The 23,283-nt window shown below is 30.6% G+C and overlaps 1 protein-coding gene across 22 annotated transcripts in view; it reads right to left on the bottom strand.

Moving 5' to 3' along the window:
* The window catches only part of LOC115879279 (collagen alpha chain CG42342-like), a 616,867-nt gene that overhangs the window by 28,658 nt on the left and 564,926 nt on the right, over positions 1 to 23,283 (bottom strand). For 14 of the 22 annotated variants that reach the window (XM_030895995.1, XM_030896014.1, XM_030895999.1 and 11 more), the window contains 6 exons: positions 21,668 to 21,736; positions 21,229 to 21,282; positions 14,251 to 14,430; positions 13,097 to 13,205; positions 12,525 to 12,604; positions 155 to 254 (listed from right to left, as the gene is read on the bottom strand). In XM_030895995.1, the coding sequence (XP_030751855.1) occupies positions 155 to 254; positions 12,525 to 12,604; positions 13,097 to 13,205; positions 14,251 to 14,430; positions 21,229 to 21,282; positions 21,668 to 21,736 (592 nt within the window). The remainder of the gene's footprint in view (positions 1 to 154; positions 255 to 12,524; positions 12,605 to 13,096; positions 13,206 to 14,250; positions 14,431 to 21,228; positions 21,283 to 21,667; positions 21,737 to 23,283) is intronic. The other 8 variants (XM_030896009.1, XM_030896012.1, XM_030896013.1 and 5 more) reach the window with 3 other exon arrangements.

Here is a 23,283-nt window from a genome sequence, read left to right as displayed (position 1 = left end):
AGCGAAATAACACTCACAGAATGTGAAATATACAATCCCAAACATTTAAAACAATAAATCCCAGTTATTCTTTTATTAGGGCACATAAAGAAAATATACTTTTCATGTTTTAAACCAACCAAATGAGTTTTTTCTCGTGGAACATAAACACTACCTGGAAAACCTCTAAACCCAGCGTCTCCCCTGTCTCCTTTGCGTCCGGGTTGCCCCGGCTCTCCTGGCAGGCCCCTGGACAACGCTTTCCCGTCTTCGCCCTATCACACAAACCACACATTTTTAGTACATAGCCTCATATCAGTCGCGTTTATACCCCACCGCATTTCTAATTTGTTCTAAATTATAAAATATGCAAATTAATATACAATGTGCATTGGTCTAATTCTACTTGATATGAATATGGTTACGGTGCTTCTAATAATAAATGACAGGCAAAACTGGTTCTGTCTAAAAAAACTAAAAGTGTCTTAAAAGCTCTAAGTACAAAACAAATAATTTGGCCTCGTTTAAAAAAATTAGATTTTTTACAAATTCGCTCAAAAGTCAAGTCTGCCTTGGAAATTCCATTGACACGTTATATGACAGCAAGTTCATTTTTGTTTACACTATTTTAAGTGTCAAATCTGGACATAAAAATTTATAATAGATAGTGTAAAAAAAATGTGTTAACAGTCAAGAATATGTTTACAAGTGAGGAAACACGAGATATGTATGATGTTTACTTAAGAAATAATAGAAACTCCGATCTAGCCTGCGCAATTTATAGAACATTTATAGAAGTATTTCAAGAAATTTAGCAGTTTCTGGTAGCTTTAAAAAACAAGATGTAATATTTAAAAAAAAATATAGGCTTAATGATGTTAATATGCCATAATATTATCAAAAAAAAACATAAATATCACAACTTTAAATTTAAGTTTTTTTTAGTAAAGTGGCAAGAATACTTATACAGGGTTGTTCACCACATACGACACGGAGTATTGTAGCTAAACGATGAGATTTTTACAAATTGTAAGTTTTGGGTTCGATGAAGGACTATTAGAGGTACAATTTAAAAATAATTTTATAAGATACAGCGTGTCCCAAATAAGTAAAAAATATAAAAGTTGTATTTTTTTAAATGGAACACCCTGTATATTATTGCATTTTTAGTTTCTACGATTAAAATAAAGGTAAATTTGATTAAGATTTATTATACTTAAACCTTACCGTTTTTGAAATATTTTCATTTTTGTGAAATTGCAGTAAAAATTTTAAGGCTTCATTTCTCCAAGGGTATCAAAGTTTTTAATACTAAATATTTACTGAAGTTTATTTACTGATCAGTTATTGTGTTGCAATAGTAAAAATAATACTACCTTATACAGAGTGTCTAAAAATTTATTTTAAATAATTATTAGCTTCAAACGGCAATAAATTGTTTAATTTAAATGGAACACCCTGTATATTTTACGAGAATCAGATGCACAATTAAATTGTCTATCAAATTATATTATACCATTCTTTACCTATCTCTTTAAGTTTCCCTAGAAAATGCATTTTCTTGTAATTTAGAACTTATTTATCAATATACCCATGGACTATTGACATTTTAGATTATTTTTAAAGATGTACCAAATTTTTAAAGAGTACAGATACTAATATTGTCGATATAATTCGTTTATTTCATTAAAAAATAAAAAAAAACTGTTTAAATATTTGTTAAAGAGGACCAATTAATATGATTCCAGTATTCAAACTACATTAACTGACTGTTTGCGTTGATTAATCATAATTGCTCCAAATACTAAAAAACTGAATTTTGTATGGGCGTTAGACAGTGTGATAAAAAGTAACACCTTAAAAATGATATTTATAACAACAGAGACTTTAATTTGATAACTTATTATTATATTGATTTCTGACTCAAATCCACATTTATTTATAATAATTTATTAACGAACACAATTAGGTATGTAATTAATTAGTATATGGGCGGAAATAATGGTGTTATATTTAATTAATGGTATACTCTTTTATAAAGATTTAATTAGTTTTCTTTTTGCATACAAATGGGCTAGTAATATTATCGTTTTGCTAAAAACGATAATATTACTAGTCTGTACATTTTGTACATTTGTTGCTTTAAAAACAATCTAAAATGTCAATATTCCATGGATATATTGATAAATGAGGTCTAAATTATAAGAAAATGCATTTTCTACGAAAACACGAAGGGATAGGTAAAAAATGGTATAATACAATTTGAGACAATTTAATTGTGCATCTGATTCTCCTAAAATATACAGGGCATTCTATTTAAATTAAAGAAGTTATTGCCGTTTGAAGCTAATAAGTATTTAAAATAAATTTTTAAACACTCTGTATAAGGTAGTATTATTTTTATTATTGCAACATAATAACTGATCAATAAATAAACTTCATTAAACATTTAGTATTAAAAACATTGATACCCTTGGAGAAATGAAGCTTTAAAATTTTTACTGCAATTTCACAAAATTGAAAATATTTCAAAAACGGTAAGGTTTAAGTATAATAAACCTTAATCAAATTTACCTTTTAGAAATCGTAGTAACTAAAAATGTAATAATATACAGGGTGTTCCATTTAAAAAAAATACAACTTTGATATTTTTTATTTATATGGGACACTCTGTATCTTGTAAAAATATTTTTAAATTGTAGCTCTAATAGTCCTTCAACGAACCCCAAACTTACAATTTGTAAAAATCTCATCGTTTAGCTACAATACTCCGTGTCGTATGTGGTGAACAACACTGTATAATTTTATTATATACCTATACTGTAAGAAATTTGTTTTCTATTTTATAATTTGGCTTGCCTGAAAAAAAGCCTTTTACCATCCTTTTACTATTGATAGTGCGCCTCGGTGGTACGAAAGTACTACCATTGCACGCAGACCGCTATCTCCCGTTCGGGACTTAATATCTAGCCGACACTTTCCGACAAGTCGGAATTAACTATCTCTGCGCTGTGGTTGTCATTTTGTGGAACTGCCCAAGCTCACCTGATGATGGAGTAGGGCTCCGAAACCGGTAGTAAGAGCAGGTTGATCTGCATTATGACAAACACAGTGTAGAATTAAATTTCTATATCAGCAGTTAAGTGGCAAGAATACTTATATAATTTTATTTAAATTTAAATATATAATACAATTCCTAGTATTGACCTGTATCGAACTGATACTATAAAATTTTTGTGCGTCCAGATTTAATACTTAATAGAATAAACAAAAAATAAATTGCTGACGTATAAAGTGTCAATGGGATTTCCAGGGCAGACTTGATCTTTTGAGCTAATTTTTAAAAAATCTATTTTTTAGTGAATTTTCATAATAATGAATAAAAATTAGATACCACCGTATAGACTTTTTTTCACTCTATCTAATAAGTATAGAAATTCAAAATGGCGGCCATAAGAAAACAAAAACTTGACTGTTGCAGTGCGAAATCGAGAAAGCTTAGAAATTTTCTGAAAACGGCATTTAATTGGCCGAGGTCAAAAATATAAAACTACCAAGTTACGTTGCAATAGATACAATAGTATTGAAGATATTGTCATTTAAAATAAACGTAATATTTTCATTTTTTTGGCATAAATCCGAAACTAATCAAGATACCGGGGTTTTCTTCATAGGTGTGCGTCAAACTTTTAATTACGCAACTTTTGTCCCATTTAACAGAATTCGTATCTCTCGTAGTTTCTGAGATGCCAATGTTGAGCATCGAAATTGTCATCACCTTGTATAATATTTCGTATTTCCCCGCTTAACTTTGCCTCGTCTCGGCCTTTTTTCATTAGACGAGGAAACACGTTATTTCGTGTTTCATCGGCATTTCAGTATAGTCTCTTTACCATTGGACATTGACCTACTTCTGCCTATTTCGCGAATAGTGGAGTGACCGTTTAAAACTATTAAAGATAAACGGACAAAAAAATAAACATAGAAAAAAAATAACCCTTGTCATCCTGTGTTTTTAGTTAAAAAATATTACATCTTATTTTATCATGTGTATTTTGTATATTAAATTAAATTAAAAGAAAAGAAGAATGAAAGTTTTCTACACCACTAGGTAGTCAATTAGTGTGGTTACTCGTCAGTGAAATCTTTTTAAAAATACTTAAAGCCGATAAAAAGATATGATGCCACATAAAGTAGCCCAAATTATACTGATCCGTTTCGTATGTCCCTTATTTTATTTTAAACGACAAATTTCTGGTTGGTCGCTATATTTTGATTGTTGCATTGAAAAAGACCGTATTCATATCAAGCACACCTAATTTGTTGACGATAACTACGGTTTGCTCTAAGACATTCTTCTAACAATTATTATATACATTATAAATTAACATGCATGATATAATTTCTATACAGTGTATAATAACATAAAACAAACTAGAAACAGGTGTGGAGTATAATCTTGTAGGTTATCTAAGGGTATACACTAAAAATTAAATAATAAAATAAATATAATTAATAAAAATAATAATGACTCATCAATGATAAGGAACAATATCTTGATCTGCATATATTATATTAATCGGAATAATACACAAACTACTTTGATTAAATTTAAGCGTGGTAGATAGAGAAAATTCGAATATCTTTCGAGAAAAAAATCATTGCAGACCTACCCTGCTCTTTGACACTCGTCTACACATAACGTTTCACCTCAGGTCAGGGTCAGGTAAGACGGATTAAAGACTAGCGTACCGGGTGTCCCACTAATAATAGCTCTCGGCTGTAACTCGGAAAGTATTAACCGTAGGGCTTACGGAAAAAAATATTTATAACTAAAGGGGCTATGAGAAATTGCTGGAAATTATTTTCAAGTTTGTAAAACGGCCGCTAGGTGGCGCAACTTTGCCTAGATAATGGGTACTATAAATAATAGATTCATAATCTTCAGTAAATTTTGGATTTTTTTCGTTGGGACCATATTCCCCTATCTGGTAAAATAAAGTGGTGGGGGAAGGTTAGATCTATCTTTATTTAAATGTTACTCAGGACTGGATGATCAGAATCCAACAAACGAGGGCTCGTTTAAAAGAGCGTTTCTTACTCTATATTATAACATAGAAATAATAATAATAAGGTTTTGAACGTAGACGCTAGGGGGCGCTCTCTTACAAATATAGCGCGTTTTTTTCAAAAAAAATAAATACGATAGTATGTGTTATTTTAGCTGATAGTAAAGAGTACTATAAGCTTAAAAAGGCAGCGAAACCGCATCTTGATATCTCCTTTCTCAAACCGAAGATATTAGCAAAATTATAATAAATACCAAAAAAATAAGCCCTTAATTACCTTATTTCTACAATACGGTATCAGTAGCCCTCTTGATTATGCCCATTTTAACAAAAAAATAAGATAAAAACAGTTAGTTTATTTTAAAATCGACGAAATACCAGAATACCATAATACCAGATGTATTAATATCTAATAGTTAAGATATTAATAATAGTGAACAAGAAACGATGATTCAGTGAAGTCATTGTAGGCTTTGGAAAAAAGTTGCTCTGCGCTTAATAGTATAAACGTCCAATTGTTATTAGATCAACATTTTGATAGTCTTTTTTTATCTTTTAAATGCTTTTTCAAAATGCTTTATTATTTGAAGTAGTTGAAGTTGTTGGCATTTTGAAAAAGCAATCAAAAGATAAAAAACGCTGCTAAGACTATCAAAATGTTGATCTAATAACAATTTGACGGTTATACTATTACGTCAAAAGCAACTTTTTTCCAAAGCCTACCATGACTTCACTGAATCATCGTTTCTTGTTCACTATTATTAATAGCTTAATTATTACATATTAATACATCTGTTATTATGATATTCGGGTATATCGTCGATTTTAAAATAAATTAACTATTTCTATCTTATTTTTAGGTTAGAACGGGCATAATCAAGAGGGCTACTGATACCGTGTTGTAAAAATAAGGTAATTAAGGGCTTATTTTTTGGTATTTATTATAATTTTGCTAATATCTTCGGTTTGAAAGAAGATATCAAGATGCGGTTTTCGCTGACTTTTTAAGCTTTTACTACTCTTTACTATAAGCTAAAATTACATATACTATTGCATTTAATTTTTTTGAAAAAACGCGCAATGTTTGTTAAATTGTAAGACAACGCCCCCTAGCGTCTACGTTCAAAAGCTTATTATTATTGTTTATATGGTGCAATATAGCGTAAGAAACGCTCTTTTAAACGAGCCCTCGCTTGTTGGATTCTGATCATCCAGTCCAGAGTTATTAATATTCAAATAAAAACAGATCTAACCTCCCCCCACCACTTTATTTTGGTAGATAGGGGAAAATAACTCTAACAAAAACTATTCAAATTTTACTGAAGATTATGAAGCTGTTACTTATAGTACACCTTATCTAGGCAAAATTGTGTAAAAACTCCATTTTATTATTTTTTGTTACAGTTACGTCCCCTAGCGGTCGTTCTACAAACTTGAAAATAATTTCCAGCAATTTCCCATAACCTCTTTAGTTATAAATATTTTTTCCCGCAGCCGTTACGGCTAATACTTTCCGAGATACAGCCGAGAGCTATTCTTAGTGGTACACCCTGTACACACTGAAACTTTTACCTGCAGTCTTAGATCAGTTTTTGGTAAAGACCATGGAAGAAGCACTTCTTTTAATAATTATAGCATTGTGTAGTGAAGTTAAAAAGAAAAAAAAAAGAATTTTACTAAAAAATTGTATTCATAGTTTAACTTTTATTTATGGAAAATAAAGTCCTCCTACTCTGGGTACTAGCCCACATTAGAAGATAATGAAAAAGCAAAAGATCTAGCTGGAAAAGGAGCGAACACTCTACAAACTGGATCAGAACCGTTCTGCTTCCCAAGGGGAAACCAACTTAAAGCGGAACTCAAGAACCTGACAGACTCCATCCGTAACCTGGAACGGTAATCTTCCAACGGTCTAAGACACTTGAAGAAATTTCTCAGGTCTTACGACCGAGTAAAATCAAAGAATCTTCTTCATTTAAGTAAGAAGAATCTTCGGATTGCCACGGGATTTTTAACAGGATACTGTGTCCTTAATGAACACCTCAGTAGATTTAAATTAAGGAACAACGGCGAATGCTTCCTCCCTCCCATATAATCTACATCTACATCCCTCCAGGAAGCCACTCTTAGTAAAATACAAAAATGGGGTAAACCGTTATATGTAGACGGGGCTTTAAAATAAAATGGCATAAACCCAACTAAAATAAATGAACAGCTCGAGTTATTTTACACTTTCCAATTAATGTTATCGCGTTAAATAAATTAGAGTGTAGTTTTAATCTACCGCGCTTTTTGATCTGGTATTAAGTGCAAGACTACGAGTACAAATACGGCACAACTTAAATGAAAAACGACAGTTTTAAATTTCCCAACCCTTTAGTTCCGACAAATTAATTGGATTTTCCTTAATTAAAATCTTCGTTGTAAATTTGCAGTACATTTTCCAAATCAAACAGAACAAGTAATTTAACTTCTAGCGCGGTACTTGTACAGGGTGTCCCATTTTAGTTGAAATCATACGGTATCTCCGTTATTCGTGAAGATAGAAGGGTGTGGTTTGCACAAACCTGTGCCATTTTTTTGTCAAACGGAAGATGCTGTCAACAAAATTTTCATAGCACTCTTCGTTTCAGAGCTACAGGGTATTTTCGAAATTTTTGCAATTTGGGACAGCCTCCGTATCTCCGTTATTATGGATGATATGGAGAAGGTGAAAACTGATTCTTGTAGAACTTTTTACGTAGAATACAGTGGCGTAGTATGTTTTTCTGCGATAAAAATATTTTTGAAAATATGAACTAAAGTTATGTTTTTTTAAATAGAACACCCTGTATATTTATAAATCATATGATCCGCCTTGCTATGAGCTTCCCAAAAATATATATCACTCTATATTTATTTTCATTATTTACTGCAATATTTAAAATGTATTATTTTCTTATTAGTAGGCCGTGATAAATAACAAAAAATCAAAATGGTATTTACAAAAATAGCAGTCCCATATTAAAATTTTATTTGGAATTGGTATATTTTACTTTTGAATCTCTGAATATATTTTTCTTTTTTTATAACGGAATTTATTATAACGGTTTGCAAATATTTAAAAGCTTGCATTATTAAAGCATTTTCCAGGTGTTCGACATTGTATTAGTTGTCACGATATATTTCATATTTCAAAAATCTTCAAAATTAGAAATCGAGAACGGACAAATCTGGGAATCAGGGACGCCATCATATGATCCATTGGTTCCAATTCATTGATTTGAGAAATAATAATTTAACAGAATTCTAATGTTTTCGTTGTAAGTTAAGTTGTGCGGGGAAGCCCCATCTTGCTGAAAGTATATTACACGTAAATTAGTTAAAGAAATATTTAAAAAGAGACAGATGGCAGAATATTTTTTAATAATAAATTCTCTAGTTTCTTTTATTATCTATCATGGCCTACTAATAAATATGATCTTTTAATATTTTTTTTTAACATTGCAATAAATAGTGAAAATAAATATAGAGTGATATGTATTTTTGAGAAGCTTATGGCAAGCCAGATCATATAATTTATAAATATACAGAGTGTTCTATTTAAAAAAATAACATAACTATAGTTCATATTATTATCTTCAAAAATATTCTTTTCGTAGAATAACAGACTACGCCACTCTCTTCTACGTAAAAAGTTCTACAATAAACAGTTATCACCTTCTCGATACCTTTAACAATAACAGAGATACGAGGGTGTCCAAAGTTTTTCAAAAAGATCCTGTAGCTCAGAAACGAAGAGCTATGAAAATTTTGTTTACGGCATCTTCCGTTTGACAAAAAAGTGGCAGAGTTTTGTGCAAACCGCACCCTTCTATCTTCACGAATAACGGAGATACCTTCAACTAAAAGATGGTTTTCAACTAAAATGGGACATCCTGCATAGGGCGGTCAAAATCGGTCTGTTTTAACAGAAAGAAAAACTATTTCCTCACTAGATAGATACATCACCACCGATTAGATGTCATGGTAACAGTAAAATGGTTTATAAACAAAATATTAAAATTAAAAATAAAATGAATATACTTACAAAATGGAAAAGCAAAAATTACCAAAACTACGATGATATATATTTACACAAAGTTGTTAGTGTGTTTTGTGTGCTATCTACAATAAATAATACATAAATAAATACATCTAAGTGTGTGCAGGTATGGTAAGATTTACATTTTTAATGAAAAATTAACGAAATATACATGAAATGAAACCAAATTGCTGTATTAATAAAAAAAATATTATCCTAAACAAAAATAATAATAAAAATGGATGCAATGTATGCATAACAATAAAGAATATACTCATGCAACCATAACCAATAAATATAATTGAAAAATACAGAGTTTCAGTGCAAGACCGGAAAAAAAGTAAGATAAAAAATAGAATCATGCATGTTGTCAAGACTCCCCTTCTGATATGAAGCTATGCAATGAAATATGTAGTCTGGTTAGAGATTTGTTATAGGGACATTTTCTTCAAATAGTGACATTTATTGAATTTGGTATCTAAAATGAATACAGGGTAACCTGTATACCACAAAAGTGTGATCTAAGAATTTTTGTTTGAGACTTTTAAGTTTTTATTCAGTTTTAGGTTGACCATTATTTAGTTTTAGGTTCTCTATGCTAATTTTATATTACATAATTTCTTATTATATGAGACATCTCTTTTCGTAATTTGTTAAATTCCAACTTCATAACATTAAATAAAATATGTTTTTCCATTCTTTCATTTTTATCCTTAGCTCTAAATGTAATAACCCATTTTAGTTAATTTAAATAATATAAATAATAATATAATATTATAATGAAAAAACTCCAGTTTTGTTTCGATACGTGGAAAACCTAAAACTTATTTTCGTCAATGTCTTTTTCGAATTGCATGTACCCTTAGATATCAAAATATCCCCACCCCTTTTTTGCTATGGGTTTTAATATTTATTCAAAACGACAATATACAGGGTGTCCCAGAAATAAGTGCAAATATTTTAACTGGTAGTATAGTTCAACCCCAGAAACACGCCTATGAGTTTTTTTTTGCAAAAAAAATGTTGAAAATTTAAAATTTTTTCTTGACATTTTCCGGGAAATTTGAAAAAACTTTTTAGTGCTACTTGTTTATTCACCTGAGATTTCCCTACGGTGTATCTAAACCTTGCAGTGTTGCAACCTCCTATGTTATCGACATTCTACATAGTTCGGCGGAACATAGTTCTACATTTATAAATTCATAGACAAATTTCTACTCAAAAAATTAGGAATGGTAAATTTAATCTTTTATCAGTGCTCATTATTAATAATTATAGAAGAAAAAAACACATTAATTATTTTAGTACTTACCCTTTCAATGAAAACTTAACAAAAACCACCGAAAATTAACTAAAACATTACGTTTATGACGTTTACGAAAATCTTTGTTATGCTGCAAAATAACTTTATTTTGTAATAAATTTAATAAAATGATTCATATTATTCACAATCAGGTCACAAAAAAGAAATTCCTGAAATGTTTATCGTAATTTAGAATTCAATTCAAGAAATTTAGAAAACAGGCCAACGAATAATCGATTCATTTTTGTTTTGTTTGTTTTCTTTCATGTTTCTCTGTTTTATTTGAACCACTATTTACAAAACACCTTGAAAAGCGCACATTACTTTGAATACCTTTCTGAATGAATAAATGTTGAGAATTATTGTCTCTTATCGCCACTTTACGAATTACTTTCAATCTAAGAAAATACATGTTTCACTCAACAATTTTAAATAGGTATTTTGTTTTTTTGCTATTTTTTCGATGTATTTCGACATTTCCATGGACAGCCTAACCATCAGCCAAGAGCGCCGCGTGTGAACTGGTCCTTTGAGTCGCCGGTCGCCGCGATGTTAAGCAACGTTGCCGTAGTTACAACAATTTCAAATTCAAGACATTCGAAGCAATCAAATTCATATTAAATTTTAAAAATAAAACAGAGAGACATGAAAGGAAACAAACAAAACAAAAATGAATTGATTATTCGTCGGGCTGTTTTCGATGAATTGAATTCTGAATTACGATAAACATTTTAGAAATTTCTTTTTTGTCACATTATCAATAACCAATTTATTTGTGTTTTGTTTGTTTCCTTTCATGTTTTTCTGTTTTATTTTTAAAATTTAATAAGAATTTGATTTCTTGGAGTGTCTTGAATTTGAAATTGTTGAAACTACGGCAACCTCGCATGACGCAAGCTCGACACGGCGGCGCGACAAAGGAGCAGTTACCAGTGATGCGCGGGTCTCTTGGCCGACGCGACGGTTGGGCTGTTGATGGAATTGTCGAAATACATAGAAAAAATTGCGAAAAAACAAAATACGTATTTAAAATTGTTGAGCGAAACATGGGTAACCGAAACATGTATTTTCTTAGATTGAAAGTAGTTCGGAAAGTGGCGGTAAGAGACAATAATTCTCAACATTTATTCATTCACAAAGGTATTCAAAGTAATGTGTGCTTTTCAAGGTGTTTTGTAAATCAGTGGTTCAAATTGTGATGAGGCCTATATGAAAATAATGTGTTAAAAATGGGGATTGTTATTTTAGTAGTTATTATAATAGCATGTACAAGTAAAGCAGCACAGTGAAGTGTATTTTAGTTAAGTGTATATCGAAAAAGAGAACTGTCACAGTTACATCGATCTGTCATAAGTATCTTTTTTAATGTTGGGTAAGTTTTTTGATTTAACTTTTTTAACATATTATTAAACATTTAACTTTTAATTTATTTTATGTAATAATATCACAATCTTAAAAATGTAATGCATCTCTGCAAACTGTTGTGATTTTATGAAAGTGTTGTGATTTTATGACTTACTTTTAGCATATACTTTCTTGTCCCTATGGCAACACAGTGCGTCGAATTAACTGAAATCCGGGCTTGATCCGGGTAATTGGATGTAGTTGGCGATACCTGCCGGCGGTTCTCAAAATGTTGCGATTTTTTTTTAAATTTTCAAAGTTAAATAACTCGGTTATTTTCAATTTATTTTAAAAATGGTAAAGAGAAAATATGTTTATTTTGACCAGATCTACCACCCCTTAAAATATCTGCACTCATTTCTGGGACACCCTGTATAATATGAATTAAAATAAATATATAATAAAAACTGATATATAAATATAATATAAATTGAAATTCCATAAAAATAATAATAGAATAGTGAATGAAACTGTATAGTATCACGACACTACATATAAAATTTCGTCGAATTCTCAGAATAACACATTTTAGGAACATCAAAATATTTCAAGGGTCAGATAAAATACAGAAAACTCTATTTATGATAGAGGTCTTCATTAACATGTTTCATTAAAAAATATCTCTTTAAATTTTATCAATAATCACATAGTCACTATTTGAAGAAACTGTTGGCCAATAGTGAAGTAAAACTTTGAAATACTTTACCCGTTTACCCCGTTTGCCACGTGCACCCTTCTCGCCAGGGGCACCAGGAGGTCCAAGAGGTCCAGCTTCGCCCTTTTCACCTTTATGATAAAAATAAGCAATACAAATAATTTTTGATATTTCATAAATAAAGGTACTTCCTCTGATGATTTAAGGTAAGTTGTAATTTTGAAAATTTTCTAAAAACTTGAAATAATTTCCTATTTTGCAAATTAAATAAATACATTCTTATATTATAGTTTTGTTTTAAAACAATATGTCTAAAAATAATTATAAATGAATTTATAGATATTTAATATTTTGTTTTAATAAAACTAGATTTTTTTTATTTAAATCATTTCATTCCCAATACCTAATTCTATTTCTGATTAACAGGTCACAAAAATAAATTAAAAAAACTTTAAAATTATTAATATTATTATTGTTGAAAAATTGAAATAAGTTAACCTGCGATGTTCTAATATTTGAAAATATATAAAATTATTAAAATTATTCTAAACCTTTTCGAGAAATAAGAAAACATAAAAAATAAATTAACATAACATATTTTTTTAATATGCAAAATATCTCACCTGGTGGTCCTGGTGGACCGGGAGGTCCTTCAATGATCCCCGTTGGGAATTTAACATCACCGGCTATTGTCGTCGTGAGTCCTCGTTCACCTTTATCACCTCGATCACCCTAATTTAAAAATTATACATTATTTAAATATCAATATAGTCCACTTTCCTATAACCATGATATTCGCTTATTTTAAAATAGTCACAGTCATCTACATATAATAATTTATTGAATAAAATTGATTTTAAAATAGTAAAGTATTAAATAAATATTATAAACAATCACTGAGGAGCTAGTTTTCCTTGAGATTCTAACCCAGTGAAAGTTTAGAAAAAAACATGTAAAAGTTTTCTGTTTCAGTGACAAAAATACGACAATGTTTTCAAGAAACTGTGCTTAAAGCTTAAGAAACTGTACTTGATGTCTTTTTTAGGCTTCGGTAATTAAATTATATACTTTAAATATATTTATTTTTAACTCACGGTTTAGTTTAAACATTTTTCACCTTTAGGTTACATAATTTTATTTATATTATTATTTAGAATCATAATTTCTTATTATAAGAAACGCATCTCTTCATAAAATTTCAAAATCCACCTTAATAATATGTAAATAGAGTATATTGAACAATTTCTTGATTTTTATCCTTATTCTTAAGTGTAATAATCCATTTTCGTTCAATTTTCCAATAAAAGAAACTAAATCTATCTAATTTTATACTCCCTAAGTTATATTAAACCTATTTTCTCTCAATATTCTTATTTCTGGGCTTGTTTTACCCTTCCATAACAAATCTTTTTATCGGTGGAAAAATTCACCAGGATAGAGACAGGAAAAGTTTATAGTAGAGCATTGTCTTCAACCTTTACGGCAGACCTGCTAAGCAAAGATAAAAACTCTCAAAACTGAAATGAGTCTACCAACAGGACATTTCTAGCGCACCAAGCATTTACAGCTGATAGTATTGACAGATGAAATCATATGCAGATTTTATCAATCAAACTTGTGAAAATTATTAATAAATAATTTTAAATTAATTATTAAAAATTTTAAAAAATTAAAAAAGCAAGAAAAAATTAAAATACCGTTAATAATATAAGTTTGATATTAAACAATTTAATAAATAAAAGAGATAAAAAATTAATAAACTTTCTAAAACTTTTACCTTTGGTCCGGTCATACCATCCATTCCAGGTGGTCCAGATGGTCCCACGGGACCCGGTTCTCCTCGGTCTCCAGCCGGTCCAGGTTCTCCAGGCATTCCTTGTCTTCCGTCGTGTCCTGGTGGTCCTTCAGGTCCAGCTGGACCCGGTGGACCCGGTGGTCCCGGTTCTCCAGGTTCGCCCTGTTTGGGAAATTTTCATGAAAATCTAAGTAATAATCTTTAGTATTTAAAGTATTGTTAGAAGTTTGGTGAATTAATATCTTATATCTTCGATTAAATATACTAGAGGATAGATACAGCAACGTTCTTAAAAGAACATTGGAAATTTTCATCGCTTAATAAATACAGCTTTTGACGATAAAATACTGCTTTGTTTACAGAGAGATAATTTTGGCATCGTCACCAAGATCATTGCCAAACGTCTTGAAAGTAAAATAGACTTTTATCAACCTATGGAACAGACGGGCTATAGGAAATGTTATGGGATAAATAATCATCTCCAGGTAGGTAATTAAAGTCCTGATAGAAAAGTCTGTGGAATGTGTTAGAGAGAGCTTTAGTTTTATTGATTTCCATAAATCATTTGACACGGTAGAAGCAACATCGCAAAATAAAACACTAAATCACCACAATACACCAAAAACACTTTTGAAAACCTTTAGTTCCAACGAAAGATATGAAATAGAAAGAGATTACATTAGGAATGTAGCTGAGTGTAATGGATATTCTCCTTCACTAGTTGATAAAATAATTAGAAAACGTAGGTATAGGTTAATGATTTCTGAAAATTCGACTTTTCAAGTGGAGAAAGATACGTCAAAATATTTTTCAATACCGTTTGATAGAGAGTTAGAGAGAAGTATGAAATTTCTTGTAAAGATTGTAATCAGAAATATGATGGGCAAATTAGAAGATCAATATTAACTAGATTTAAAGAACATTTAGCTCAGATAAGATATGGTAGAACGGATAAATCTTGCGTTGCCGAACATATTGTTGTTAAAGAACATTGTATAGATCTTAATAATTTGAAATTAATTAAACAAGTCTCAAATTACAGGCAATTAGATGCATATGAAAGCATCAGAATAAATGTAAAGATAGTATGAACAAAGACGGTCCAATTTCATCAAATTCTTTGTTCCTACTACTCTAGTGGCGGAAATCTAACTGTTACGCTCGGTGGGCTCTGACTCGGTTGGCTAGATCTTGCCACGCCCACTCGGTGCCCACTGAGCGAGTATATAAACGCTCAACTTGTAGATTGCAGTTTAGTTTATCTGCTGATGATGCTAACATGGTTAGCGAAACGCGCGTCCAGTGTAAAAGTAAAAGTGTTTTGTTGTATTGTGGTCATTTAGCGTTTTATTTTGCTGTGTAACACCAAAGGTTCCAACCCCCAACCGTAATAATAGAATTAACATCAACAATAGCCGCATTGGAGCAGTGTAGAATAGATAGACTACACACAATACCTATAGAATTTGAAATAGTAATGCCACCACAACTGTAAAACTTCACAAAACGACAGGCGAAATTAAAGTAGGTAGAGGAGTTTGACAAAGTGACACGATTTCGTCTAAACTTTTCACAGTTGGTCTTGATTACACAATTAAATCTAAATCTCGGAAGAACAGAAGGATTAATGTGGATGGCGAAAGACTGATTTGCAGAAGACATTGTTCTCTCCACAGATAATATCGACGAAGCAAAACAAATTGAAGAAATAGTACAAGCCTCATTTAAAGTCGCTCTCCGAATAAATGCTAATAAAACCCGAGTAATGTCAAACCTAGTACTTGCACAAAATATCAGAATAGGCGACTCCGAGATTATGCATTTGTATACATGCACACATGCATAATCTCGGAGTACATTTGCATATTTTTCCACAAACTGGAGAAAAATCAAACGCATGAGATGGAGAGAACAAAGAACAGGTTTGGGTTGAGCTGCCTCTGGCAAATTATGACAGTGGTGAGTATGTGTTTATAATGGTTACTGGTGATGAACACAAAAGTCAGCAGAGAATCTAAGAGCAATGAAGAGGGTCATTCTTGGAACCACCAAAAGAGGCAGACTGCACAACCATACCATCAGACAAAGAACTAAAGTCAAAATGAGACACATAGTTGAACACATAACCAGAATTAAATGGAAATAAGCAGAATAATGGAATGGCGGCTACGAGAAGTTAAACGTAATAGAGGTAGACCACCTACATTTTAGAGCGATGATATAAAAGAATCGCTCGCTGGGAATTGAATAAGGCCTACATCCAGCAGTGCGAACAGGGACGGCTATGCGATGAGGATGATAATGTAATCATTGGGAATAGTATCTTCATGCCAGCGCTTTGAAGAAGATGGTTGCGTACTTTAATGATGAAACAAATGGTTGGTATGATCTACATCAGGACATTTATGAAGGTATTCCACTAAGTCAAACCTACATTGACATTGTAGAAACATCGACAATCTGTGTCAATAGAGTATTACCAGTTATTGTCATAAACTACTCCACTAGTCAAACCGTTTTAATTTTCAGACGCTAATAGATATTCTCACTACTCGCATATTATAAAAGTTTTAAACTTTGCCGAACAAGTTCTCAAAGGTTGGAAGCAAAAATGTAGAAATATGGGAGTACCCATAGGGGATAACATGCTCTACACACTTTGCTTCGCGGACGATCAGGTGATCATAGCACAAGATTACGATGACATAAATTATATGACACGTAAGCTTATAGAAGAATATCAGAAATGGGGACTCGAGATCAATACTAACAAAACAGAATATATGTGTATCGGAGGAGAACAAGATCTAATACTAGAAGAAGGGAAGAAAATTAAGTGCTGCACAAAATACAAATATTTGGGTATGCAAATCACAAATGATGGACTGTTGGATACAGCAATTAAAGAACGAAACCAACTTGGAAGGAATGCTATCACGGTATTGAATGGGATACTGTGGGACAGAAGCATAAACAACAAGAACAAAACTCTAATATACAATACCATCATAAAGAGTATAACCACGTACAGCTGTGAAGTCTGGCCAATTAAGGAAACAACAAAACGAATGCTGGAAGCTACAGAGATGGATTTTTGGAGAAGATCAGCAGGCAAATCAAGACTCGAGCGAATAACTAATGAACGCATAAGAGAGATTATGGAAGTTAAACATACGATAGTGGACGACATAAAGAACAGTCAACTCATATGGTACGGGCATGTCCAAAGAATGGCAGAAATAAGAATCCCAAAGCAAATTATAAACTGGAAACCTGCAGGAAGAAGAAAACCGGGTAGACCGAGAAGAAGTTGGCAGGAAGGGATTGACACGTTTATGGAGGAAAGATCTCTCGGAGACGGTGCATGGAGAGACAGACAGGCATGGAGAGATGGCATCGGAAGACGTAGAACGTTTTAAACCGATTAATATCCAGGGTGTTTCAAAACAAATGCGAAATACTTCAGGGGGTGATTCCTTGTTCAAAATAAAGGGTAGTTTGCTTCATAAACGTTGGGTCAAAAGTCAACCATTAGGGAGATATTGCGGTACAAAGATGGCGGAAAAATAATGTTTTTATTTTTTATCTTGAAAACGAAAAGAGAGACTAATAAAATTTTATGGTAGCATTACTGTTATGAAAACACACTTTCTGGTAATTTTTTCACTTTTTTAAAATGAGTGGAAGGGGTTGAAATAAACTACCCCTATCATTCTTGTTAACGAAATTTAAAGAAAATCTTATCAAACACATGCAAAAAATTAATTTGGATAGTTTAGTTTGTCTAGAAACTTTTTATCTCTAGTATTTTTTTTGATAAAACTCACCGATTTGAAATTAAAAATAAAATGTAAAGCATTACATATCAGGACAAAAACATTTTCTGATAAAGAATCTAGTGGGCTGCTGTAATTTTTTAGGAAAAAATCTAGTCGGCCGCTGTTACTTTTAGGATGTTCCTAATATTATTTTATTTGACATTACTCTACTGCAATACGTTATTATCTAGATGATTATTATTATCGTAATTATCACTAGATTCTTAATCTAAAAATGTTTTTGTCCTGACATGTAATGCTTTACATTTTATTTTTTAATTTCCAATCGGTGAGTTTTATCAAAAAACACAAGAGGTAAAAAGTTTCTAACCAAACTAAACTATCCAAATTAAAGCATTTGCATGTGTTTGATAAGATTTTTCTTTAAATTTTGTTAACAAGAATGATAGGGGTAGTTTATTTCAACCCCTTCCACTCATTTTAAAAAAGTAAAAAAATTACCTGAAAGTGTGTTTTCATAACATTAATGCTTCCATAAAATTTCATTAGTCTATCTCTTTTCGTTTTCAAGATAAAAAATAAAAACATTATTTTTCCGCCATCTCTGTACCGCGATATCTCCCTAATGGTTGACTTTTGACTCAACGTTTATAGAGCAAACTACCCTTTATTTTGAACAAGGAATCACCCCCTAAAGTTTTTCGCATTTGTTTTGAAACACCCTGTATATATATTTAAACTTTGTCATTAAATTGGTTTAGTGGAATGTCTTCAAAATTGACTTGTATGTCTATGACTTGTGGGTGTAAATTGTCCATCATATTTTAAACCAGAAATACTGTATATTTACTATATTTAATCGAAGTGTTACACAATGCGCTAAGTAACATCATACGCCATACATAATTTCCAAAAAGCTTCAACTTTCAAAGCAAACATTTTACTATAAAACTACAACTTGCCAACATGCACTTAAACTAAAACTGTTGTCTTTTATCAAACGACCGTCCTCTAAAGAAAGCTTTAAAAGAATCCCGAACTAAAAGAACAACGAAAATGCTAAACTTTTAAAAAACTTAAACTTAAATTAAGCTGAAGACTCGCCAATCTGCAGATCACCGAAGCTAGATCTCGACAAATTGTAAAGTTAAAACTTTGTAAAAGTTTACAATTTCCCAAAAGTTTCCTTCAACAAAAACAACACGTTGTTGTTCCGTAATTATTAAATTTTCCAGCATAGGAAATAAAAAAAATCGTTAGTTATTTCTATAAAGTTATGATAGGTAGAAAAACAAAACAAAGTTTCATGGGAGTTCATTAGGAATAGAAGCGTATAACCTAGGCATGCAGTTAATAACAAAATATTTTAAATAGTTTTAGAACCCTTTCAAGTTTGCTTAAACAAAATTAAATATTCTCTTCAATACCGGGTGCTTCTCAAATGCGGCTCACCCCTATAACTTTCTTTATTTTTTCAGATAAAAAAACGAGATTTGGTTTGTTAGTGTTTGACATAAATTAGAATTCATTGACGTATTCAATTGCTTTTGGTTACTTCCAGTTTTACCAGAAATAACTTCAACTTTTGATTTTTAAATGGCACCCTCAGTATATTTTTACTTTATTCGATAGAAAATGACACTCAAGATAGAATGACATATTATTTGTCAACTTTTGACATTTTCGCATGTGGTTTATTTGAAATTTTTCGTAAAATATTCCAAATTATTCGTAAAAAAATATTTTTTCTAAATATGCTAATGAGCCACCCTTGTTCCATTTGAAAAAAATTAGATATGATTAAAAATACGATTTGGGCATTTTTTAACCGACCAGGACAAGACGAAAAATATTAGACGATCAAATCTATTTTTGCAAGGCTCCTTGATTAACGCTTAGTGTTTTAAAACAGCCATGGCACTCTAGATTGAAATTTAAAATACGATTTTTTAAGCGAAAATGTCAAAAGTTGACATATGATATGTCACTCTAACCAGAGTGTCATTTTCTATCGAATAAAGTAAAAATATACCCAGGATGTCATTTATAAATCAAAAGTTGTAGTCATTTCCGGTGAAACAGGAAGTGACGAAAAACAATTGAATACGTCAATCAATCCTAATTTAGGTTGTATACTAAGATACCAAATCTGTTTTTTTTTATCTGAAAAAATTAAAAAAAAAATTATAGGGATGAGCAACATAAAAGTGAAATACCTTAAAATCAGAAATAAAGTGACATATAAAAAAAATCTGAACGTCTATAAGTATTCTTATACCTACTAATTTTATTTTTCCTTTTTAAATATTTTATTTCTGTTATTTATATTTTTTACATATTCCTTTAAAGTTGCGGATAGGTAGTATATTAGTTTCGAAACTCTTGAAGAAAGCCTGCCTAAATTTATATGACAGTTTGCTTCAAATATGTTTATGTAAAACATGAATGAGGGACTAAAAACACAATATGAGAAAAAATCTTTTATTATCAATTATTTTGAAACTCAGACAAAGTCCAGCGTTAAAATATTTGTTGTACTGAGGTGAATATCTAATATTAGTAAACGATAGAAACAATGTCATGTAAGCTTAGAAAACAGCCTACTCCGATGACATTCACTCATATAATTTTACATATAAAACGAGAACGCAGTTTTTTTCTCAGTTTTTTTTCAGTCGTATGGTGTTTTAACTTTTTTACTTTAATAAGGAATAAGAATTATTAATGCAAGAAATATTCTTTGTAAATAAAAAGTAATAAAATTATAGGGTATATAACAAAGTGTTTAATACAATTTAATATTTAGAGACTTTTTTGTTTTGATTCTTCTTTTGTTTCTTCTTTTGAATGTTTTATGTGACTTGTTTCATTCTTATGATATTTTTGTTGCTTTTGTAACAATCAAAAATAAAGAAAACTCTAAAAATGAGTGGACTTTAATAACATTTAGATACGAATAACAAATCAAATATACACAGATAAAAATAATAAATTACACACAAATTTCAAAAACCAAATAAAATTCACACATGCGTTGTCATGCAATTTTATTTTAAACCCTGCTAGCAGAATTCTTGTTCTTAAGTTCCCTTAAATAAATGAATTGTGAGTTTATTTTTAATACAATAAGAAAAGAGCAATGAAAGCAAATTAGGCAAACAAAACAAAAACATGGACTCACTTTCAGTGTTATAATTGTTTCCCCTGTAATGTTATGTCCCCTTTCCTGTAGCCCCTAAAAACACAAACAACTAAGGGTGAACACGACAAATAAACTAAAGTAAAAATACCAAAAGCAAAATTAAAAGCTAAAAAGTAATAAAAATACGACAATGATTATTATAACAGTGTCCAAATCCCATTAATACACAACGACCATGCCCTAATAACCATTAAGCTGAGTTTTTCAATACATGGTTAATGTTAAATTAAACAAAAACTCAGCTTAAACAAATTCGGAGATGCTTAAGTCTTATGAAATATATTAAAATATAACTTCTAAGCATCTCTAAACTGCTGAATATATTTTCTAAATCTAGAAGGAACACCTAGAAACGACTAAAACGTTACTAATGATACACCCAAATAAAGAATCTACGATATCCAGTTTTTGTTGGTACCTTGACTGCAACTATTTCTGCGTAGCCTAGGGTACCTCCTCGTAGTGTTGTCACTGATCGTTTAAGGCCCTAAATAAGTAAATATTATGTAAACAAATAGAGGTGATATCGAAGGGTAGTTTTCAATGTAATACAATGGCTAAAGCTGGTTTGTTTTGGCAGAATAGGTATTTTATCGAATAACGGTTGTGCTTTTTTTAATTATAAATAAAAAAGGCCACCGATAAAAAGGCTTATGATCTTTCAGTCCAAATATGATTCAAAAATCATTTAAAAGATTCAAAATATTCAGTACATGAAGAATGGGTTCGGATAGATAGCAAGTTTTCGAAAAATTCTATGTACAATCAGTAAGAGTCAGTAAAGATTTCTACAAACGATAAAAGTGCAATTTAGCTGTAAATTAAAATGACAGAAATTACCTGTCAGTCATGACTCGATGCTCATAATATAGCCAATATGCTCGCAGTACATATTTTAATTGTGTATTGATTTCTATCAACAGAAGATTCATTGATAAATATGTTGTTTTAAACGGGTTAGTTAATATCTATAGCAATTTTAGTTTATTATATTATAATAGTAGTATATTATAAATTTAGTCTATATTATATTATAATATGAATTGCCTAGTATACAGGGTGAGTCTTAAATAAGTTCAAATATTTTTAGGGGTAGCATATTTCGACCCCAGAAAAACGACTGAGGTTTTTTTCGCGAAAAAAATATTTTGAAAATTGGGAATATTCTGAAAAAAATTTTGGATTTTTTTAGTATTTCATTGCATCATAGGTACTAGATTAAATTTACAAGAAAGAAAACCCAGAAAATATTTAAATTCAAGCAAAAAATCATTTGTTTTAATTTTTCAAAGTAAAATAAGTCTGTTACCTTAGACTTATTTGAAAAAGGATAAAGAGAAGATATGTTTCTTTTATCGAGATCTAGTAGCCCTAAAAATATTTGCACTTACTAAAGACTCACCCTGTACAGGGTGGCGCCTCTCATACGACGCGGAGGCTTTAATGAGAACGGTAGCTTATATCGAATTGAAATTTTGGGAAAATATGTAGGTTAATTAAAAGCATTTTATAAATATATACAGAGTTCCACAGGGTGTCCCCAAAAAAAGTTACACATCAAAATTATTTTTTTGGAATGGAACACAATATATATAAATTGATTTTCGGATTCTAGATAAAAAATAAAGGTGAGTTTTATTAAAGTATACGCCTAAAACGTAAGGATTTTGACATATTTCACATTTTGTGAAAATGAAGAATAAATTTTAAATTTCAATAACAGCTAATTCACCATTTCGTAACGAGCAACAATATATCTCACTCAAACTTGGTGTAACATTTCAAAATTAAGGAAACTATTACTTCAAGAAGATACATTATTTCGTTATGTTCTAATAACTAAAGAACGCGTAGTTTATAAGACACTTAAATAAATTCCTCTTCATTCTTTCAACCCACATCGTGTAATCGAATTTAGAGTATTTTAGAATGGAGCTCACCCCATCCGGAACATTAATTAAATTGCAGTAAGATGTTTGGAGAGGAAAATCCGAAAATAAATACCCATTCTGCCAGACAAATCTTGCTCGTTCG

Source organism: Sitophilus oryzae, unplaced genomic scaffold, assembly GCF_002938485.1.
Source record: "Sitophilus oryzae breed Bouriz unplaced genomic scaffold, Soryzae_2.0 scaffold_1576_pilon_pilon, whole genome shotgun sequence".
Lineage (NCBI taxonomy): Eukaryota > Metazoa > Arthropoda > Insecta > Coleoptera > Curculionidae > Sitophilus > Sitophilus oryzae.
The sequence above is the reverse complement of the archived record's forward strand: the minus strand, read 5'-3'. Positions and strand labels throughout refer to the sequence as shown.